The sequence below is a fragment of the Pinus tabuliformis genome, chromosome 4_1 (assembly GCF_031772625.1).
Source record: "Pinus tabuliformis cultivar Carrire ecotype Pingquan chromosome 4_1, CPIR1, whole genome shotgun sequence".
NCBI classification, from domain to species: Eukaryota; Viridiplantae; Streptophyta; class Pinopsida; order Pinales; family Pinaceae; genus Pinus; species Pinus tabuliformis.
Genome location: NC_142303.1, coordinates 816,646,826 through 816,671,231, shown reverse-complemented (window position 1 = coordinate 816,671,231; position 24,406 = coordinate 816,646,826). Strand labels below are relative to the sequence as shown.

General features: G+C 37.4%; 1 protein-coding gene across 1 annotated transcript in view; it reads left to right on the top strand.

Annotated features, from left to right (window-relative positions):
* LOC149178737 (dihydrolipoyl dehydrogenase 2, chloroplastic-like) overlaps window positions 1-24,406 on the top strand; it is a 174,536-nt gene that overhangs the window by 93,032 nt on the left and 57,098 nt on the right. Inside the window, exon 13 of the mRNA XM_089422222.1 lies at window positions 19,376-19,447. Within this exon, the coding sequence (XP_089278348.1) occupies window positions 19,376-19,447 (72 nt within the window). The remainder of the gene's footprint in view (window positions 1-19,375; window positions 19,448-24,406) is intronic.

The following is a 24,406-nucleotide window of genomic DNA, read 5'->3' as shown; positions in this document are numbered from 1 at the left end:
TTAAACTCTTCACTCTTGAACTGAAAAATAATGATCCTCTTGCTCTTGCATCTGAAATAAAGTCTATAATGCATGATATTAAATCCACTAAGGTTGAGTTGGATATCTCTCTTATTGCCTTTCTCAAAGCACTCTATCCTGCCTACTCCAATTATCTTGAGTCATTACAAGCAAATGGAAATCTTAAAGATATAACCTTTGACTCTCTTGTGAAAAAGTTTGTTGAAAGAGAGAAAACCTTTGGAAAAAAGACAGTCCCTGAATCTTCTGAAGAAACTGTTTGCCTTGCTCATAAAGAAAAGCATCCTGCTCAAGATTCTACAAGAGGAAGAGGTGGACGAAGAGGAAGAGGAAGATACTTCAGAGGCAGGGGGGGCAGACATTCTCAAGCAGAAAAGGCAGATCTGCATTGCATTCGCTGCAAACGAAATGGATCACATGATGCTTCTACATGCAAGCTACCATGGGACAAAATTGAGCAGAGAAGAAATCAGCAGAAAGGTAAAACTGATGACACAGACAAAGGTAAAGCACCTGAATCCGCTCACTATATTGAGGCACAATGTAACATTGGAGTAAATGAAGATTTGTTTAATGCTTCACTTGCTTCTTCGAAAAATGATTGGTTGCTTGATTCAGGAGCAACCTGTCATATGACTCATAGGAAAGATTTTTTTGAAGATTTCACTGACGATGTTGATGGAGCAGTATACTTTGCAGATCAGTAAAAAATCAAGCCATCAGGGCTTGGCACAATCAGGCTTAAACTGCCTGGTCTTCCAGACTTTCTTCTGGATCATGTTCTATATCTCCCACAGCTCAAGAGAAACTTGCTGTCCTTGGTCCACATCCGCCAGCAAGGTCACTCCATTCATATGTTTGATGGCAAGCTTGAGGTAAGAAAAGCATCTGACCACTCACTTGTCATGAGGGGAATAGAAGAAGAAAGACTTCTTAAACTGCAAGGAACCTCTGCTCATGCACAACATTTCTCATATATTTCTCATCATGAAGAAGGTACACTTCCGTCAAGTTTATTATGGCATGCTAGATTTGGACATTTAAACTATGATAGTCTCCGCTTGTTGAAGAAAAATGGTGTTGCTGGTTTGCCTACCATTCCTAGAAAACATAAGCAATGTGATGCTTGCATTCTAGGAAAGCATATCAAACAGTGTTTTCATGATTCACATTCAAGAGCACATAGGAAGCTTGAACTCATTCATTCAGATTTATGTGGTCCAATGCCTGTTCCTTATGCAAATGGAAATAAATATATCATGACATTTATTGATGATTACACCAGAATGTGTTGGGTTTATTTATTGAAGAACAAATCTGATGCTTTTCAAACATTCAAGAATTTTCATAAATGGATTGAAAATGATGCACAATCTCATATTGGGTCTATACGCACTGATAATGGAAAAGAATATTACATCAAATGAATTTGAACACTATCTTCGCCAACATGGGATCAAACATCAAACAACTGTGCCTTATAATCCCCAACAGAATGGTGTAGCAGAAAGAATGAATAGAACAATCTTGAATATGGTACGATCCATGCTTTTCTTCAAAAATGTAAAGATAATGTTTTGGGCTGATGCTGTTCTATGTGCTACATATATAAAGAATAGATGTCCATCTAGTGCTATAAGAAACAAGACTCCTTATGAATTGTGGTATGGACATGTTCCTTCGGTAAAACATCTCAGGATCTTTGGTTCCACCTGTTATGCTTTAATACCAAAGGTACATAGAAACAAACTTGGTGCTAGAAGTCGTAAGTGTATCTTCCTGGGGTATTCAAACACATCTAAAGCATACCGCCTCTATGATGAAGTAAATAAAAAGTTTGTTTTATCTAGAGATGTCATTTTTCTCGAATCATCCAAATCTGACAATGTTGTTGAGCGGAACTTGATCGCTTGGATAGATTCGCAAAAACAAAATCATTTCAAGAATTTGATAATCAGATTCCACATCTTGAAGGGGGGATTCCTATACTAGAACAACATGTGGAATCTTCTTCTGAAGAACAATCTCCCCTGCATGAAACTCCAACAATGGATGATGCTTTAAGTGATGTAATTGATAGAATTGGGAGACTCAATCTTGATTCAGTCCCAACTCAATCAACAGAGCAGCCTGGACCATCTCAGAAAGGTCCCCCAAAGTGGCTGACAAAGACACTTGAAAGTGTTCATCCTGATGAAATTGGAAAAACAGGAACCAGAAATATAAACCGACAAGATGGAGGTGATGTAGATAACTCTAATTCACCTGTTGATATGGATGTTACTTATGATTGTGAATTGAACTTGTCTACAGATTTTGAACCAACTTCCTTCAAAGAAGCTGCTTCTCATGATGAATGGAAAGAAGCGATGCAGAAGGAGTATGATGCCCTCATAAAGAATGGCACTTGGAAGCTGGTTGATCCTCCATTTGGAACCAAACCAATTGGCTGCAAGTGGGTCTACAAGAACAAGTACAAAGCTGATGGCTCACTTGACAAGCACAAAGCTAGGCTTGTGGCAAAAGGTTTTGCACAGAAGGAAGGGGTTGATTATGAGGAAACTTTTGCCCCCACAGCAAAATGGGCCACCATCCGGACACTCTTTGCACTAGCTTCTCAGAACGGTTGGAAAGTCCATCAAATGGATGTAAAAACTGCATTCCTGAATGGAGATCTAAAAGAGAATGTTTTTATGTCCCAACCTGAAGGATTTGCTGTGAAAGGACATGAACACAAAGTATGCAAACTTGTGAAGTCCTTGTATGGCCTCAAACAAGCACCACGAGCCTGGTATGAAAAACTAACTGAGCATCTTCTGAAACTCAACGTCAAACATTTTGATCTTGATGATGCAACTTTATTTGTCAAGAAAGTTGGCAAAACAGTTGTATATCTTGTGGTATATGTAGATGATCTTTTAATGACAGGGAACAATGAAAGCTATATTGCATCCATAAAGAAAGAATTAGGAAAAAGTTTTGAAATGACTGATTTGGGCTATGTTCATTACTATCTTGGCATTGAAGTAACCCAACATCCAAAATCCATATTTCTTTCTCAAAAGAAATACATTGGAGATTTGTTAAACAGATTTGGCATGACAGAGTGCAATCCTCTTTCTACTCCAATGGAACAAAACTTGAAGCTCACATCTATTGAAGGAAAGGAATTTGAGGATGCAACAAAGTATAGATAGCTTGTAGGAAGTCTCATCTACCTCACTACTACCAGACCAGACATTTCATTTGCTGTTGGAATCCTCTCCAGGTTTATGCAAAAGCCTTGTGAGGGACACTGGTCTGCTGCAAAAAGAGTTCTAAGGTACTTGAAGGGAACTCAAGACCTTGGAATCAAGTATACACAGGTGGATGACTTCAGCTTGATTGGATACTCTGATTCAGACTTCGATGGAGACAAAGAAACTGGGGTATCTACTTCAGGATATGCTATGAGTCTTGAATCAGGAGCTGTCTCCTGGAGATCACGCAAACAATCAGTTCCAGTAGATTCCACAACAGAAGCAGAATACGTGGCAGCAGCTGAAGCAACGAAAGAAATTGTGTGGCTCAGGAAAATTCTTGAAGATTTGCAGGTAAAACAAGTGCAATCAACTCCACTCATGATTGATAACACCTCTGCAATAAAGTTGGCCAAGAACCCAAAGTTCCATGATCGTACTAAGCACATCAATACTAAATATCATCTGATCCGACATCATGTTGAGGCCAAAACAATCCATCTCCGTCATTGTTCCACAAATGAGCAAATTGCAGACATCTTCACCAAAGCGCTTGGAAGAGAAAAGCTTGAAAGATTCAGAACGATGCTTGGACTCACCAACATCCCTTCAGATTAAGGGGGGGAATGTTCACACCTAATCTTCAACGGTTGGGTAACCTGGAACGTGAACAGTCATCAAGAAGATGAACTGATCCGTCCATTTTATGTATATAAACAATAGCTGTCTAATGAAATAATCAATCAATTTCTTCTGCCCATTCTGGAGTTACCCTAGCCTGACAATGATAAATCCGTAAACTAAAAGAAAATGTTAATTTTGATTTACAAATTAAATTACAATAAAAATAAAAAAAATTAATAAAATGATAATATAAATTAATTAAAATTATAAATTAAATAAATCAAATTAATTTATTAAAATAATAAATAAACTTTTATCAAATCTCCATATCCGAATAAAATCAACAAAATCAAATAAGATTTGGTTTTATAAAATTACACGTACCAAAATAATGACCACGTGATGACAAAAACTCCAGTACAATCAGAACTCAAGAGTGTCTGTATCTCTGTGTTAAAATTGAAATTGTTCTCTATTTTTCCTCCCCCCTTCTCAATATTTCCTTACTCCTTTTAATTCCCCATCCATCGCCTTCCTCCCATCTCCGTGTCATTATTTTGATATGTGTAATTTTATAAAACCAAATCTTATTTGATTTTGTTGATTTTATTCGGATATAGAGATTGGATAAAAGTTTATTTATTATTTTAATAAATTAATTTGATTAATTTGATTTATGAAAGAGCATTGACTCAGGTCCCACTAGGAGGGGTGGAGGTATTGCCCACCGTTTATCCTCCAAATCATGGGAGGACTGTGCGAATCACGCTTCCCTAGATGTGTGATGATGACTACTAGATGCCTACTGGTCAATCAGGTTGATATAATCGATGCTAATAACCTTGAGAACCTATGAATGGTTAGTCAATATAGCTGATGCCATGGCACACTTTAGTAGAGGACGGATAGGATGGAAGCGGAAGAGATTAGGAAGGATATGATGATTCTAGAATAGCTTGGGAACCCGACAAAGAGAGAACATGAAAACAAATTCAATCTCGAAATACAAAGACATATACTTACACTAATCACTAATATATTTTGGAAACCCTAACTTCGAGACGAAGTTTTTGGAAGGAGGGATGTATGTAATGACCCGTCACCCACCTATAACTATAAATAAAATACAAATATTAGCATACACATGAGAGCTCCATACGATAGCCAGGTATGCATGGACTCGCATGTATTGCACTATATATAAGCTGGGTACTACAGGAAAGATATAAATGAAAGTAATTAATTAATACCTCACTAGAATGTCATATATATGATAAATCCGTAAACTAAAAGAAAATGTTAATTTTAATTTAGAAAAAAATTAAAATAAAAATAAAAAAAATTAATAAAATAATAATATAAATTAATTAAAATTATAAATTAAATAAATCAAATTAATTTATTAAAATAATAAATAAACTTTGAAAGAATAACTTTGGCGTAAATCACATGTAGACATACATTTGTCAAATGTATGTCTACATGTGATTTACGCCGAAGTTATTCTTTCAAATATTATGGATCACAGAAGCCTCAATTCAACTATTAATAAATAAACTTTTATCAAATTTCCATATCTGAATAAAATCAACAAAATCAAATAAGATTTGGTTTTATAAAAATACACGTATCAAAATAATGACACGTAGATGGGAGGAAGGCGGTGGACGGGGAATTAAAAGGAGGAACGAAATATTGAGAAGGGGGGAGGAAAAATAGAGAACAATTTCAATTTTAACACAGAGATGCAAACACTCTTGAGTTCTGATTGTGTTGGAGTTTTTGGGCACGGGGGATCATATTGCTTCGATTGGAAAGCATTTTGAGACTGTGTACCCAGGTTGTACCCAGTTCGGCAGGGTGGTTTTGGCCGTTTTGGTAATGCAACCAAACAAGAATTGTAGCAGAGTAGACAAACTTGCAACAGAGCAGACAGGTTGATATTCATTAGATTAATTATTTAAAATTCGGTATTTAAATTCAAGTTCTGGGATTTTGAAATTAGTTTGAAATTAGGGTTCTTACAGAATTCAAGGCTTGCAAAGGATGAATATCTCTCTTAAGGAAAGGATCAAATTTCTGTGGAAGGTCTATGTTGAAGGCCAAACTTCTTTGTTGGACTAAACCTTTGTAAGGGAACAAAATTTTATGGACGGACTAGAAGACCTAATTATAAAGTAGACCTAATTTTGTTGGCAGATGTCTTGGAGGGTCGACTCGACATCTTGATGGAAGTATATCTCATCTTATTGGTCAATTTATCTATGACTTTGATGTCCCTTGTTGAATTGATTCTCTAAGGAAAGGTTTGCTAGGTTTTTACCCCATATGGGTTTTACCCAGGGTAAATTGTTGTTTTCTTGTGTGGCTATCTCTACATTATCCTACTGGCATTTTAGTTTTACTATTGATATCCTTTGTATAATTGCTTTATGATGGATAATGAATGCAAGAAAAGATAAACCTAAGTAAATCATAAGAAGTAATTATCAGTGTAGAGGATACCTAGAAAAATCAACATGGTATTAGAGCAAGTTAAAGAGCAACCCTAAGAAAAACAGTTTATCTCAGGTTTTCACCTAGGGCTTAATCTATCATCAACCCTTAGCTCCCTTCTGTTTGTAAAAAAGGAAGAAAATTCTTTGATCTGCCTTATGTCTGAGGCCTAGTAAACATTTCAGTAAGACCTATCATCCTTAGGTAGGCCAAGGACTCATATCTAAGCTTGACCAAATGTTTGCTTCGTATATATGCCAAATATTTGTATGTTGTTAATAGTCCAAAGAGACTGAAGCATTCTTGTGAGAAGATTGAAGTCTGAAGATAAGCCTTTGCCCATTTCAGTAAGACGTAAAGAGCCTTGAAATAAGTTATATCAAGTTGCTATAAGGGACGAAGTTTCTCAGGAAGTTTGCGCAGAAGATAATTCTTAGATTGAATACCATCGACCTAATCTTATATAGTCTGAATGATCTAAGGAAGATAATAAGTTTTACACCCTATTGATAGAGCCAAAATTCGCGTTGCTAAGATCATGATAATATTCAAAAGAGGTCGAAAACCTAAGTTCAGGAATCAGAAGTACTCTGTCCGAGAAGGTCTTAGGATGATCTCAGTAGAGCCAAAAGTTACCAAATCTCAAAAGAAATGAGTTTAGAAGATCATTTTTTTGCTTTAATGGAACAAAGGTTTCAAATCTTTAAGTAACCTTTGTGACTGAGAAACCTCAAGAGGTCCTTAGCCATTGGAAAGGCTAGTCTAGTTTGGTTACAACCTTGACTTGAAAGTCATAAAGCATGAGCTTGTTTTGAGATGACATGAGTATAATCTAAGCCTTTGTGATGGTCTCTGTCCATGTAGATGCTCCAAAGGCACTGTAGCTAATTTATGCTCTAAATAAGTCTGAAATAGTGAGTTTTGTTACAAAGGAGGAGGATAGTTCCCCGGAAGAAATTCAACAAGATTCAACCTACTGTGGAATGTCGAAAAGTCTCAAGTTATGTGGGGAAAGCACTAAATGATTTAAGAAAGGAGACTCTCTCAAATCACTTAAGCAATTGTTAAAGATTAAAGCATTTCTTCAAGTCATATTTTGTCTACTTTTGATCCTTGAAGTAAGGAGAGGACAGATGTGACTGACATCAGTTACATTACAAATCCGGAAGGCATTGGTTTCTCATACCAAGCACATTGACTCCATGGGAAGCACATGAGTTAAGACAAGTATGAATACAACTCTATAAAGAGTCGAGCAAAAATATGTCATATAAGAAAAGCTTGCAGGATCTCAAAGACTGTTGGACTTGCAAGGAGATGTAAAGTGAAAGCATTAGGGTTTGGAGGACTTGACTATAAAATATTCTAAGATTTTAGACATTTGGATATCTAGGGTTTGTAAACCCTAGCAAGTAAAAAGGCTTGGATAAGAAAAACCTAGGGCTTATAGACAAAACTCTAGGATTGGACATTTGCACTGAAAGTAGAAACTCTAGCTCTTGCAAAGAAGGAATGACATGATGATGAGGAGGAGGATGAAGTTGATTAAGTTGCAATTGGATGCAAGAAGACTAAAGATCAAGAGGGAGTTGACTTTCTTCTCAAAAGATAAGTATTCTGTATCTCTCTTTTTGAATTATTACTATTGTTGTCTTTACTAGTAGTTAATCTCTTGTTTTTATTGTTCCTTGATGGCCTCCCAGTGAGGATTGCAGGTACATAGTGAAGGTTGCCAAGACTTTGACAGCAAATGGAAGAAGTGGAAGAACGAAGCAAAGTGTGTGACAAGAAGACTTTTTCATGAGCCGAGTTAACATAAATTGTACTAGATGAAATCTGAGCTCAGAGGGAGCTTGTAGATTAGCAAGTTTGAAGTATACAACTTAGACAAAAGTGAGAATTGAACAGAAGATTATCCCAATAAGAGGGAGAAGACAATAAGGCCAGGTACACTTTTGTTAAAATTTTATTATCTTTATGACTTATGTGGACATCCTCCTCCTTGATGAAAGAAGAAGTATATATAATAGCTACCCCAAGCTCGTGAGGTGCATGAGAATAAGTCTCATGATTAAAGAAGGTTATCATAAGCAAACACATTGGGCTTGGTTGATCTTATTCAATTTGTCTCTAACAAAATTTGAAGGACTCGTGTCAGAGGGATCAATTGTGGCAGTCAGAATGTTGTTCTAACTTCAGAGGGAGTTGACCTTTGAGTCCAAGATGATGGACTATCTTTGACATTGTTACCTCAGTTTGAGAGGGAGCACCCAATAAGGATGACCGGAAATCCATTGTGAGGAAGAGAGTCAATTTGTTCATGGTTGAACCAAGATAATATTGCTCAACATGTATTGGAGTACCAACATGGTACAATTGATCATGGATGATTTGAGAAGTACAACTGCAAATTTAGTTTGGGCAGAGAGTGTTGAAGACAGAAAGAATCATGATGTTGCTTCAGTTTGGGCTCTGTTATTATTTCTTAGATGGCCATGAAGCAGTCATATGTCGCCCTCAGTATGGTAGAGGCCAAGTATATTGCAGTTGTATTGGAAGCAATATCACTTCAAAGGTTACTTGCAAGATTATCTTGATCAAGTCTTGGTGATGACCATGATGACAAGTCAAAGCACATTGGGATCAAATACCACTTCATTCGAGACATGGTGTTGAAGGGAGCTGTGAAGCTCTAGTACATCTCGACTAATTAGCAGATTGTTGATATTCATACAAGGCCTTCTTTAAGAGGGAAGTTTGTGTACTTCCGGGACAAGCTTGGGCTCGTGGAGAATACCTCTCTTATTGAAAGGGAGAGTTGATGAGACACCATTATGAATGGATATTCTCCCTGAGTCATTATGACCATGGTTGGAGAAGTTCTCCTTGTGTCATTATGACCTTAGTTGGAGAATGATTTGATAGATTAGATAGCATTATGGACTGACATTCTTCCTATGTCTTTATGACCTTGATTGAAGAATGGTACAACAGACTAACTTTCTTCCTATGTCACTTTGACCTTGATTGGTGAATGATTTGGTAGAAGAAATTCTCCCTGTGTCACTTTGACCTTGGTTTGAAGAATGGTCAGACAAAGGATATTCTCCCTGTGTTAGTTTGACATTGATTAGAGAATAGTCCTAGAGGACGCTCAAATGAGTAGGAGCTTCCCAACATCATGCTCGAATCTCTTTCTAAAGTGAGCTTGTTTATCATTGATGAGGCCTTTGGTGTTTCACCTAGACTATGTCTACTGTTGTTTGATGGTGAACTGTGGTTATGTTGATGCTAGTGATTATGATATTGATGATGCTTATCTAATCTTTATCCTTCCTTGGAGAATCTATCAACTTGAGAACATCTTGATAGTTATTATGAATATCTCCCTAGCTAAGAGAGAGTGTTAAGTTTTGTAGCTATGGTCAGTCTTCATAATTAATTTTTTATTGATGTACTTATAAAGCATGTTCTACATGCTCAAAATAAATTATATTCCTTATTTATTTATTTGTCAAAAGAAAAACTCTGAAAGGCATGTTCTTCATGACCTTCTCGAAAGAAAATTTTGAATTCTGAAATTTCGGTTTATGACTCCACAAGAAGACGAAGTCGTCCCTCCTTGTCAAGTCAGCTCAACCCCAAAGAGGCACCTATTCGGCCCCCAAAAGGACTATATATATGTGCATTCATTCTTCCTCCAAAGGGGCATTTCGAATTATCTGTTTTATATCTCTGAGGCTAGTGAAGAAGATAAGAAAGCAGGACGAATTCAAGGCTCCCAAAGGATGAAAATCTCTCTTAAGGAAAGGATCGAATTTTTGTGGAAAATATCTGTTGAAGGCCAAAATTTTGTGTTGGACTGAACCTTTGTAAAGGAACAAAATTTTATGGAAGGACCAAAAGAGCTAATTATAAAGCAGACCTAATCCTTTGGGTAGATGTCTTGAGTTTTGGCACCCATAGCATGTCCCTCACTTCCAAGTTGCCTCTTGACTTAAGTTGGAATATCATTGTTCCAACTCCCTTCACTACATGTTTGGTATCAACACTGAACTCTATATGTAACATTAAGTCCCACTTTGTCAAGTTGTTAAATAGTTGTCGTGCTCATCATATGTTGTGTGGCTCCACTATCCAGTAGCCATGCACCAACTAGTATGGTGCTCAAGGAAAGGTAGGAAACAAGTGAGAACTATGTCTCAAACATCCTAGCAAACTCTTCCACCTGAGCTTCTATCGACGCAACTACAATAGACTACATACCATTTTCGCCCTTTTTCCTCTATTAATTGATTAATTTTCCCATAGGTTTTCCTCTAAATTAATTTTCCCACAGGTCCTTTTTTGGTTGCGACGCTGACTCCTCACTCCTACTCGAACCTTTTCCCTTGCTTTTCACTGTCTTATCGACAAGATCCAAATCCTTGTCATCATCCTATTTGTTAGCTTCAGCCTTTGACTACACCCTTATCTCCTCTTGGATGCAGTGACCCTTAGCTTCTCAAATGAGGGTTGGTTCTCTTGAGCATAGACTCTTTCGACAAGCAGATCCCACGTCTCTGGGAAATTGTTTAGCGCCACATTTACTAACTTTGCATCATCCACCTTTTCCCCCACTATTGCATGTTGATCACATACTTGAGTGATCTTCATCAAGTAACTTGTCACTCTATCAAATCTGGTCATTTGTGTAGACAAGAGCTTGTCCCTGAACACCATTTTCCTGTTAACGGCCTTGATCTAGTATAAACCCACCAAAGCATTGAACATCGCCTTGGCTAACTTCTTTTCAAACAAATGAGGGATCAAATGCTCCTTTGCATCCAAGAGTACCCTTTTTTGTTGTTATCTCCCTTTTAGCTAAGGTGGCCTTCTCCTTGGAATTTGTTGGTTCTGGAATCACTTTCTCAACAATCTCCCAGAGGTCATTTTCCTTGAGAACTGGGGTGATCCTAGCATGTCCAACCTGTCTTCAAACCAAAGACACATTGTAGTCATTTTGACTTGATCTTAACTGAAAAATTTGCCTAGTCATTTAGGCACCCACTAAAAAATTAATTTGTTGCCAATCCCCTGATGAGTACGACCTCCCTCTCTGCCTCTGGGGTGACCTCCACCAATTATGTTGGCAAATCTACCCTCCACCAATTATGCTGGCAAATCTATCTTTCTACAACTTGTTGTACATGTCGTATAATGCCCTATTCATTGTCGAACTCTGCTAGCTACAACAACTTCCCACATGGATGTCACAATAAATCCCCTTCCTAGCAATTTTGTGACATGCTCCTATGGTTGGCTCCTCAGTAACTATGGCCTAGTCTACTCTACTAATCCCGATGATCATCTTCCTGCACGCCTCGCAACCTTGCTCAGTGTTGGTGGCCCTAACTGCTAGGCCCCGCCAACAGTTATTCCCTACACGTAGGCCACTACCTACAATCTCGTCTCCTAGTGCGGGCTTCTTGCTATCGGCCTATCAAACTTGACAACAAGGTTTGACAACCAATGTTGTCAACCACTCTTGGTTGGGTGCTTCACAACACACTCAATCGTCACAAATTTTTAATTTTTTTAAACATTTATCTTTACACACACAACGCGAATCTTGGCCCCTGTACGACAAACAAATTCTGTCTTTAGTCACTCATGTGTCATAGTACTATATGACATGCTTTCTTAACCTGCTTACAGTTGACCTTAGACTCGAGACCTTGCAAAAGTAAATTTGTGCCTCATATGCTTGTAAGAACTTGGCACCGTGATCTGTGGATTAGTGTCTCAGAGTTTTAGCTCTGATACCATGTTAAATCATGAACCTAGAACCTGACCATTATTTCCTGGTAGATTTATAAAAAACCTACTAAATAAAAACACAACTAGGTTCTTGACAATCACATGTGACACATACAAATTATGCCCAATCAACAATTCATTAAATTAATAATTTGAACCTACTTGGACTTCCATCCTGGTATAAATGCCCAATTGAGAAACTTGCAGTTTCAAAATACCCTAGATCTGATCCAACTGATCAAGCCCTAGGTATGTACTTGATCTACTTGGCTGATCTAGATCTCTAATGTTGTACCCTAGCACATTCCTCAGACTCAACCCACTTGAGTATCTCACTCCTCACTTGAGAAAATCCCTCTCTCAGTGGCTCGTGTGGTTGTACGGTGTGTCCTTCACCTCTCCTTAGCCTTGCTTTTATAACTTCTCACTGAGTTAAATCCCTAACCCTAATCTTCAAAGTGATGGATGGCCAAGTTTAGATCTTGCCTCATTTGAGATCAATGGTTGAGACTAAAACATGATAACTAAAGTAAATACATTACTTTTCCTAAGTTTCTTTAGCTCAATAGCCAACATAATTAATTATGTGATTTTCCTAAGTTAGACTTAGGCTTACAATAACAATGATTGAAATTAAAACATGATCACTAAAGTAAATACTCTACTTTTCCTATGTTTCTTTATCTCAATAGCCAACATAATTATTTTGGTGATTTTCCTAAGTTAGACTTAGGCTTACAATAGCAACTTACTTGATATTTGAGCAAGTGTTCTAAGGAGACTTTCGGCAACTTCTGCATGCCTAAACACTTAGGCCTTTGCGGAAGTACCTTCCTGAGCTACAAACATCAACAATGTCTCTTTCCCTAATTTGTCATTCTACAACATTTGTTTTCAATAAATAATTTTTGTGTGGTGTTTTGTAAGCTTTTCATTTTCAGATTTAAGCTTTTTGGTCTAAGGAATCAGGTCTGCATATCCATGAATTAAAAGTTAACAGTTTTTCTAGAGTAGAGGGCATGTAATATACCTACTAGTAAATAATACATAGAGTCGTATCCATATAGATAGCCATGTCTCTGATATCTTATACATATACCACTTTTCTTAACTACATATCACCATATCTTTGTAATTCTTATGTTTAATATTATTTATTTCTATCTTTTAAATTATATGGCCTTGTTCCTTTACCTGTGAATGCCCATGGTGAATGTCAGGTCTGCATATATAATAAAAGTGGAGTTTTTTCTAGAGTAGAGGGCATGTAATATACCTACTAGTAAATAATACATAGAGTCGTATCCATATAGATAGCCATGTCTCTGATATCTTATACATATACCACTTTTCTTAACTACATATCACCATATCTTTGTAATTCTTATGTTTAATATTATTTATTTCTATCTTTTAAATTATATGGCCTTGTTCCTTTACCTGTGAATGCCCATGGTGTCCCTTTACCCTAAGGTATGTCAGAAAGGTTTTAAATAAATAAATCTGCTAACATACAGATTGCTTCCACAAACGCTTCCGTAGATGTTTTTTTTCTGCCTTCTGCTTTACTGACAAATGCTGTTCAGAAATTTTGCTCACATATTTCTCCATCCTCTGTCCTCATTGCTCCAAAAATCTGTTCAGAATTAAACATACAGAAAATGGTGAAGAAAACATGGGGCAGGGCTATTTTTATGATTAGAAAAATAATTTTTGTGTTCAGTAGAATAATGGGGTTTTGGGCTTTGAGGAACTTTTTCCTTTTCTATTTTAATTTGCTTTAATGGGGGCTGTTTCTTGAAAGAGTTGTTCATTCAATTTTTTTTGTTTACTGTGTTTCAATATGGCAATCCTGTTGGAAATACTAAGGGGGGGAGGGGGGTGAATCAGTGTTTCTTAGCAATTAACAGTTTTGAATCTTTTTCAGATCGTTGGTTAATCTTCATATATTATTATTGTTCTTCTTCAGATAATCATAAACAGTAATCAACAGTGGACAACACCATACAACAATGCAGAAAGATAAAACAGTGGACACAAAGGTTTTTAGGTGGAAAACCCCCTCCGGGTCAAAAACCACTGAACACTTCTTAGTAATTGTCTTCTTCTCTCTTTTAAAAGAAAATAATTACATCAAGATTTCAGCTACAACTGAAGGAGGCGTCAACCCCCTAATTCACAGGCTACAACTTGTAGGACGCTCATACACCCAATAAACCTGCTGCAACTGGAAGGACACCCCAACACCCTGTAAGGCAGGCCACAAGCTAACGAGTGCCCCAACACTGTTTACGAGCTGTTGTCGGAAGGATGCTTTGTCGCCCTGGGGCCTGTAGTTTCAGCCAAAACTGAAAGGACGCCCCAACGCCCTATGTTTTATCAGCACCAACTGAAGGGATGCTCCAACGCCCTGTGCAAGGTACAACCTGCCCTAGCACCATCCTGCCACTTTGAAGAGTTCTCAGACCACAACTTGAAGGTCTCTCTAATCACCTATTGATGAGTCGGCAGACTACGTTTCACAATTTTCAGACTGGATTCCCCTGTGCTTTGATTCAATATAAGAAGATAGTAGATATGAGAATGCTGCTATGCTCAAGATGATCATCCTGTCAAGTCCTGCCGTTGCACTACTGATCAACGCACACCCCTGATCACACTGCACAATCCTGCTCAAACTGCACAACCCTGCTCAATCTGACCACTGCACTGTCCATCGACTAATCAATGCACAATGTTGTTCAACTGATCACTACCCAAGCTGTACCAAACCAATCAACTTGCAATGGTCATTGTACTGCACTGCTCATGTAAGGATAAGTATCATATGCTCATGAAACAGTCAACCAACATCATGCTGTACTTTACTATTCCAAACTGATCATAATGCTGCAAACATCTGGCATTGTTATCATATGATGGCCCAAACCCTAGGTGCCTTGAGTCATCCCTATGACTTGCCCGCAAAGCTCTCAAACTTGGCCCAAGGAGGGCTACCAACATATGTCTTATCACTTCTATTGTTGATCACAAGTCATACACTGCTATCCATTTTTTTCGTCAATAAGTTGTACTTATGTGTGTGTCAAATCACTAGGTATGTCAAGTCACTAAAAGGTATATAAGTCTATGCAAAGTCATGTCAAGTCAAAGTCAAAGTGTCAACTCACTGTCATGTATTTATAAGTCAGATCTATGTGTCAAGTCAATATGCCATGTCTGGGAGTCAAGTTTATACATACACAAGAACTGTTGTCACATCACATGTGACTAACACCAAGAGATATAGTCACATCACTTGTTAACACTGTATCTCAGGTTACTGTCAATTCATTAAATATATAATGATTGTCATAGGCATAGTTCTACTGCTTAAATGTTCCAAAACTGTTTACATCAATGATCCAAATACTGTAGCTAACATGAGGTCACAAGTTATGTGCACATCTACACTCAAGGAACTACTTTACTTCACTGTTGCACTTGTCTTACAAGGTCACTATGTCAAGTCAACTATTGTCACAACTTTCTATACATCAAGTCACTGTCAAGTCAATGTCAATATGTCAAGCTGTCATATACACAGTTAATGCACATGTTACTATCCTTGTCACTGTTAGGTTATTAATATTGTCTCACAGTCTCACAATTGCACTACAACCTCGTGTCATGATAAATGTCAGATTTATGTCACATAACACTACTGTCTCATAAGTTCACTTGTCAAAGGTTACACTCATCAAGGACTAGTCTTATGAAAGGAGTGCTATTCAAATCTATTATGTCACTTTCACATCAAACATCAGTTCATTGTCAATTTACTACTAAGATCATCAATACTGCTGATACAAAGGTCATGTCAGTGCTTTAAGGTTATGTCACTGGTTTTCCTAGGACAGTCACAAAGATGTCAACAGGAGTTTAGTCATCAAGAGGTCATTACATCATTACAATCTCACTGTTTTGCAACATAATGACAAGGTCACATAGGGTATGTCACTGTGTCAAAGAACTCAAGTCCATGTGTCAAAATGTCAAGTCATGTCAAGGTCTATATATATATATATATATAGAGAGAGAGAGAGAGAGAGAGAGAGAGAGATATCAAGAATTTATACAATGTATTTTCAATTCCACTAAAATTTGAAGTCAATGATTGGCTTAGTGCATTTTTGAAGATAGTCACTGATACATAATGAGATTATGGTGAGAATTGTTGTCATATATTGACAACCGTAGGTGAACAAACTTCCTTTCACTGCCCTAACTAGACCTGAAACAAACCTAGACAGACCTACCAGACCTTGTTCTTCCTTTCACTGCCCTAACCAGACCTAGAAATGGTTCTAGAACAGACCTAAAAGAAAACTAACCTAAAACAATTCAACAGACCTACTACACCAAGAAGAAAAAGGACCTTCGCTGTCCCTACAACCAAACAAATCCAAAACTAAAACTAAGGAGGCCGAGGTGCTGTACATAAAATGTATGCTCAGAAAATTGACAAAAATTAGGAACAAACCTTACACATAAACCTTATGTATGCTCAGAAAATGATCAAAAATAGGAACAGACCTTACACATAAACCTTCGTTGCTTCTTGTAAATGACTCCAAGAGAACTGGTCCTCAACAAACCATGTAACAATAAAATTTGCTGTCCTTAGTTGTCTTAGAAAGGTCCGAACCTCATTTGCCTCAGAAATCTTTAAACAGACCAAATATTTCAGGAGTCTATGTTATGTTGTTAAGACGTTATGTGTTTGAAAGTCTTTCTTTTATAGTTTTGGTTAGTCTCATTAGGGGCTCCTAAAACTAGTCGTTGGAGGAGCTTGAAATCTTTTGATTGTTTATTATTCAAAATAATCATAATTAATTAATTTATCATGGGCCTTAATTAGAATGAACATTGTCCTTTTAGTGAGGAGTTTTAGGCTTTAGGACTAGTTAGTTTAGAAATTATTTCTATAAATTGGTAAGGGCTTCTTAGGTGAACGTTGTAGGTGGTCTTTAGGGTCTTTAAAGTTATTAATTGTTTTGACTTATTAATTAGCATTATTAATATGTCAACTTAGGCCCTAAGCAAAGCCCACATACCCTTTATAATGAGGAATTAGGCTTAGGTAAGGGTTTTTTTATGCTAATTTGTTGGATGCCCTTCCTAGAATGATTTTACCATGAAACTTGACCAAGGAACCCATAAACCTAATTTTGGATGCCCACAACCAATGAAAATAAGCCAAGTCACACTCCTATGGGGTTCGAGCCCACCAACTAGGGTTATCAACTTTAACTATGAATATCTCTCAAACTAGGAAGCCTCTTGGGGCATGCCACATACCAACAGAAACCTCTTTCCGAGGAGAATCCAATGATGTGGATCTCCAACCCAAACTCAGTGTTTTGACCTTGCAAAACCCTTGACAAGGTTGGGGTACATCCTTAGTCCAAGGAACCCAAACCCTAGGACTTGGGTTTTCAACCATCCAACAATGTAGCTTTCAACTTGATGTAATCAAGACAGTGTTCCAAGGGGTCGTGCCCCCCCACATGGGGGTAGAGCTTCCTAGCTCCCTCGTGCTTTGGGGACTTGTGGATGACTAGGAGTCATTTCCCCGCTCTCCCAAAAAGCAGGGTACGCGCAGAGACTTCCTCGATTTTCCTCGAAATTTCCTCAATTTTCAGCGTTGAATCCTCCAAATGGGGTCATTTCCTAGGCAAAAGGGGTTGTGAGGGGTCGTTTCCCTAGACAAAAATAGTAAATTTGTTTAATGAAACAAAAAAACCTAACTTTTATGAACAGGTAAGGGTTTAAACCTTATTTTAAATGTTCATTCCACATTGTTTCATCTTTTCATGATATCGCTCTGCTCAGTCGTCCTCTCATCCTTAAACATTTGCTTTTTTGTTTCAGACTTCAGTTGTAGACTTCAGTGTATTTTGAATCTTGATATATGATATATTAGACTTGAGTCTCGACTCTATACAAATTTGACTCTTGATGTATCAGACTTGACTTTTATTTCAATATTCAGTATTCATAGTTGGAACTTCAATATGGTTTAAACTTTAAACTTTAAAACTTTAAACATTTATTTTCATTGTACATTGTTAGTAGTTACACTGTACATTTGCAAACTTACATGTATGATGTATGATTATATGATATCATGCTCTTCATTTTAAATTTGTTTCAGACTTCAGTTATATGATTCATTGATTTATCATTTATCCTTCATGATGTAAGTGTTATATATTATAAAATGATAAAGACAGTTACATTATAAATATTAAAATTTCAATGATATATCATATATTTTTATATTTATAAGTTTTTAAGACCCCGACGTCCCCCCACGTTTCCTAAAAATTGGTGGGGAGCTTTTGCATAGGCTGCTCCTGCGTATCCCCACTCCCTTTCCCCCGCATCCTGGAAACTTGGTGGAACATTGATTCTAGACAATTATAAGAAGCATTCATTGTTCATTTGACATCAATGACTGGTGTTTCAGTAATAGTCAAACCCAGTCAAACCCTTGGGTTTGACATCAATGAAAACACCATCCAACAAATTCTTGTGTGTGTTGAGATGTCCTTTTTGTCAATATTGGCCTCTGCAATTATTTTGTCCTATGGCATCTGGCAGGATTTGAACCAGACGATTCTCTTATAATATTATGAGGGACTGGTCATCATTTCACTGTCTCATAAAACGAAATCCTTGGGTCATCTTTGGTTGTGTCAATATCCTTCCAAAGGGCATATATTAATGTTATAAGATCTTGGAAGAAATTATGTAACATGGTTTTGCTTGAGCAATAAACTATACTGTATATCACTTGTGGCTAGTTATGTTTATGGTAGCTTATGATTTATTGCCTTTGTTTTCCTTTCCCTTTCCTACTGGTGTACATGTTTCTATTATTGCCATTACAAACATAATAGACCAGTTCTGGGAAGTTTGATTTATGTCTGTTTTTACACTATTGGTGTGCACATATAATGTAACTGCCAGCATATGTGAACTGGTAAAGGGAAAGACTGATCTCTGTAGCTCTAACACAATTACCAATAACCACAGGCTGGTGACATTACTGTCCGTTTTTTTATTTGCTTTACATTGTATATAAGTTAATTTCATGCATATTTATGATCACTAGTAGGCCAGGGCTCATTGAACATTAATACTATTTGCAGGATATAAAATTTGCCGTTCATGCACATCCAACATTATCTGAAGTGCTTGACGAGCTCTTCAAGCATGCCAAGGTATGCCCCATTTATTGCCTGTTTGTTTGGCTTACTGCTTATTGGTTTAATTTGTTTCTCTCAAGATTGTATTAACCAATCATATTACAGTGTGTTTTCTTATACTGTCAACAAGGCATAACTATTGCCACTTAGGCATTTGTGCATGGTACAGCTTCTAACTGTAATTGCATAATAAATATCGTCAAGATTAAGAGATAGATGTAGGAAGGTGCTATCAAATTCCATTTGAATGCTTTTATATATTGACACATGATCCATAGGGCCATTCATATCGCAGACCTCAAACTTTGAAGGTAAGATAACAATTGTCGGAAAATCCATGGTTTCATTTGAACATGAACCTGCTGAATAACCATATCTCATACAAGGGAACCAATTTGTTTTTTGAGAATAAGTAATCTCTTTCACTGTTCTCTAAGTCTGTATTAAATCTCTGGTTTTATAGTGGAAGTAGTCAGCTACTGCTAATCTTATGAACTTTTCCAGGTTTAATTTTATCTTAACAGTAATGGTTTTGATATCTATTAGCATCAATATCTTACTAACACGATAAGAATCTAAAGCTAACATTTTAATCTGGTTACACCATACCACTTACCTAAAAAAATTTAGATTTAATAATGCAGAAACATCACCATAATATCAGTGAAACCATTACATCATGAAATATGCTATGATCGTAAAACCTCATCTTTTAATATAATACATAGTATCATAACAAACTTTTGGGTTGCACCTTCTCACCAACTTGCAGTCTTTCACATACTATGTTATATGCAATGCATTATAATTTGATTCCTTAGGCTCAGACTTGCTTATAATAAATTTGGATCCCTCTTTTTGATAATTGCATATTAGAATTATACTTTTTTACATCACTGTACTTCCCTCAGCTTTCTCAAAGTCAAATAATTCAGACTTGGGAACAACTCAGCGAAGCTGAAGAGGAAGACTTGGTAATTAAAACATCTCAAGAAGTACTTAAAATAGGCAAATGTTTATCAAACTATATCCAAAATAAGTCGAAATAGACAGACTTGGTCAAACTCATTAATTAAATCAGTCAAACATTGGACCTTGGTCAAACTCACGAGGAGAGTTTGACAAGATTTGGCCAAATTTATCCCAAACAAGCAGATTTAGCTCATTTTGGCAGGCTCAACGATTGGTGTTTCAATGGGCTCTCACTGCAATGCAGCACTTGTTCTTGCTAGAACTTAGTTGTCATATATATATGTGTGTGTGTGTGTGTTACATAAGTTTCCTGAATATGGGAATGTTCTGAAAGTTTCACTCATATTGATATTTCCAGGAAAAGGAAGGCCGAGAGTGACAATAATATATATTCATTTATATCCAAAAAAGTAAAAAATAGGGGAAAATGGGAGAGCGAGGCGCATTAGGGAGCTCTCCAAGGCTCTAAAAAACATGTGTGACTGCCAAAACCTACTAATGTTTATTATTAATAAGAGACTAATGTTAATATGTCAAAACTATAATTAATATAAAATTGTATGTATAATATTAATATTATAACATAGAGCTTGATCAAATAGTATAAGTGCATTTTTAAGCATTTACCTTTACTTGTAAGATGTAATGTCCTAGGGTAATTTTTCCTTCCTATGGCTTATTATTTAGACTAGAGTTTCTAATAGAAGTACAACAGAAGTTATTCCTTTATACATTAGCAGACATTTCTTCATATAAATCAACCACAGTAGATATGTACCATTAATATAACAATCAAAAGTAGGAGATTCCTCAAATCCAGAATAGTTGGACTGACTGTCCAATAACCAAACTATCCGCAGACCAATGATACTGTTGCCCAAACAAACCAGATCCAACTATAAAATAGAATTCAGCTAAGTCTTGTAGCAGCTAATTTACTCTATTAATATAAACAGAACCTGGACTACTCCTCTCGCTGGTCTAAGAGTCTAATTACAGCAGGCTCAGTTGGCTTATTATTTAGACTAGAGTTTCTAATAGATTATAGAAGTACAACAGAAGTTATTCCTTTATACATTAGCAGATATTTCTTCGTATAAATCAACCACAGTAGATATGTACCATTAATATAATAATCAAAAGTAGGAGATTCCTCAAGTCCAGAATAGTTGGACTGACTGTCCAATAACCAAATTATCTGCAGACCAATGATACTGTTGCCCAAACAAACCAGATCCAACTATAAAATAGAATTTAGCTAAGTCTTGTAGCAGCTAATTTACTCTATTTATATAAACAGAACCTGGACTACTCCTTAAGCTCGCTGGTCTAAGGGTCTAATCACAGCAGGCTTGGTTGCCTGCCTGAGGTACCACTGTTTGGCTTTGCGATTGTTTGGACCTGCAGCATCTGACCTGTGTCTCAGAAAAGCCACGAGTTTCACCTAAAAAAAGCCACGAATTTTCCCAGAGATGCCACGAATATATGTCCTAGAAGGGCCACAAATTCTGTTTTCTCAGACTGGTGAATCCCATGATTTCCAAACCAGAATAGAAAGGTATAGAGGATTTTACTCAGTAGGGTGGAATATTTCACCACCGAAATTAGTAGAGGAAAAGGGGTCTTAAAACCGTCAGAGCCACAGCCCAAGAAAACAGATGTATTTGATCCAGTTCGATGATGATCATTTGTTTCCAACTCTCCTCTATTTATAGATTTCTTCAGGGCCTCCAAATGTGAGGGGTTGTGGATGCAACCCCCAATTTTGGGTTTTTTTGCCCCAACCGACCCAACATTTAACAATGTTGCCCCAACATTGGAAAAATTGGGTTCCCTTTACCAAGACTATAGCCTACGGGGTTGGATAGGCTATTTCTTCCTCCTTAGATAAATTCACCTTGGACACTTTGTAAACCTAAACCGATATGGAGGGTTTAACAACAAATCAAATGACGAAATGAATAATAAAGTATTTAACAGACTTAAAGACACAACAACCATTAAAATGAAAGACTTAATACACCTCTGGAAAATAGAATAACAGCTGTCAACTTTGCAAATCGATGACCTAGCTAGGACTTGGTGAGTAAAAAGCACGTGAAAATGCAATTTCATAAGGGTACATCCACTCTAGTAGGCACTTTGTGGGTTTGGTTGAGCTGTTGCGGTGTTATAACTGTTGAATTTTCCTTACACAGCAATGTTCAACCAAACCAACTGTAAGATACCCCCTAGGAATATCTCAAAACCCCCACTAAAATTTATGAGTTTGTTTGAGTTTGTCAGTAAGGTGTTTTGTCAAACAGTTTGCATACATATGGCTGTCGGTGCATTCTTTCTGTTTTAAATTTTAAACAAGTAAACACAGTGCCAAAAGATGCTTCAAACAGCAGTACTTAAATGGTATTAAACTCAGAAAGGTACATACCACTGATAGATGCTACTTCTTCACCTCTGGTAATAACTCAGAAGTATCACAGCAATAGATAACAGTATAGGTTCAGCCTTTGAATCTGTTAATTTTAGGTATGTTCTATGATTAGAGCAGTTTATTTCAATTTTCACAGTTAGCTCAATATCTTTTCCAGATTAGCAATCACATCAGCATTAAAGTAAACCGCAGATAGAACATAAACATAAATCGCAGAAGACAAGCCAAGACAAGAGGACACATGATGTGGCGCTAGCCAGGGACAAACCCAAATGTGGGGAAACCCTTGATCAATTCTTCTTATATGTTCTTCAATAGTTCAGCGAAGAGAGAGAGAGATAGTACATTTACAACAGAAGTCAACACTTTGACTTATCTAGATAAGAGCATAGATCATCTCTAAGAAGATAATACATGAGATCAGTTGAAGACATGCCGCTTCAACTCATTCTCCAAGATGACTCCTTCACCTATCATCGTGCTGCAGCATGCTGCATCCATCATCACAATGCTGGACCTCATGACGAATGCACCTTATGCTGCACTGCTGTCCCATGTGCCATTGTTGAACCATGTTGTCATACAACATGTCTCATGTGCTTGCAGCACCATAATTGACACTGCTATCCATGTTGTCCAGGCTTGCTGTTGTACCATGTGCCTTCTGCCATGTCACAGCTGCTGTCCCACTTTCCCTTGCCATACCTTGCTGCTGTCCATGTGTCTTAACATACCTTGCTGCTGTCCATGTGTCTCATGGCTCCACCAAGCTTCATTGTCTAGCTGTCCCATTCATGTTTGCAGCACTAAGTCACCTGCTGTCCCTTACATCTTGGTAGCACCATGTAGCCCAGCAGTCCCATTTACTCTGCTGCACTAGTTAGCAGCATCATGTAGTCTTAGTATTGCTGTACTAGTCGCCTTGCTTGCTGCTGAGCAACACCATGTACCCTTGCTGCCATGTGTTTTTTCACCACACTGCACTACTACACTGCATCACAGCGCAGGGCATCACCCTACAGGCCTTATCCTCCATACAAATCAGCAAATCAGCCTTCTAAAGACTGCGGTTCTTCAAGGGAATAACCCTCCACACCTATGCTATTCCTTTTGGCTTTGTTTAACTGCGGCCAAGGCCACACTGTCCCTACAACCCCTTCACTTTGTCTAGGGCAACCTCCATGCTATCCTTCTGGTCCTTCATACTGTGGCTAAGGCCATGCTGTCTCTATAGCCTCTTCACGTAGTCTAGGGCAGCCTCCACGCTGTTCCTTTGACTCCTTATACTACGGTTATGACTCCACTGTCCACAGAGCTGTTCCTTGGCCTAATCTGCCCAGCAATACGCACTTGGAACATCCTTTGCTTACCATGTTGTCACCTACAACAAACCCTTACTGCAGCCCATAAACTTGACTGTGTTAGGGCTTCTCACTTGATTGCATCCTAGGGTTTCTCACTTGACTGCGTAGATACTAGGGCTGTCCTCCTTGTAGCATTAGCACTGCCTTCTTTTCCTCAAACGTCTAGGGCTTCCACTCCTAGATTTCTCTTCCACTAAAACCCAAGAC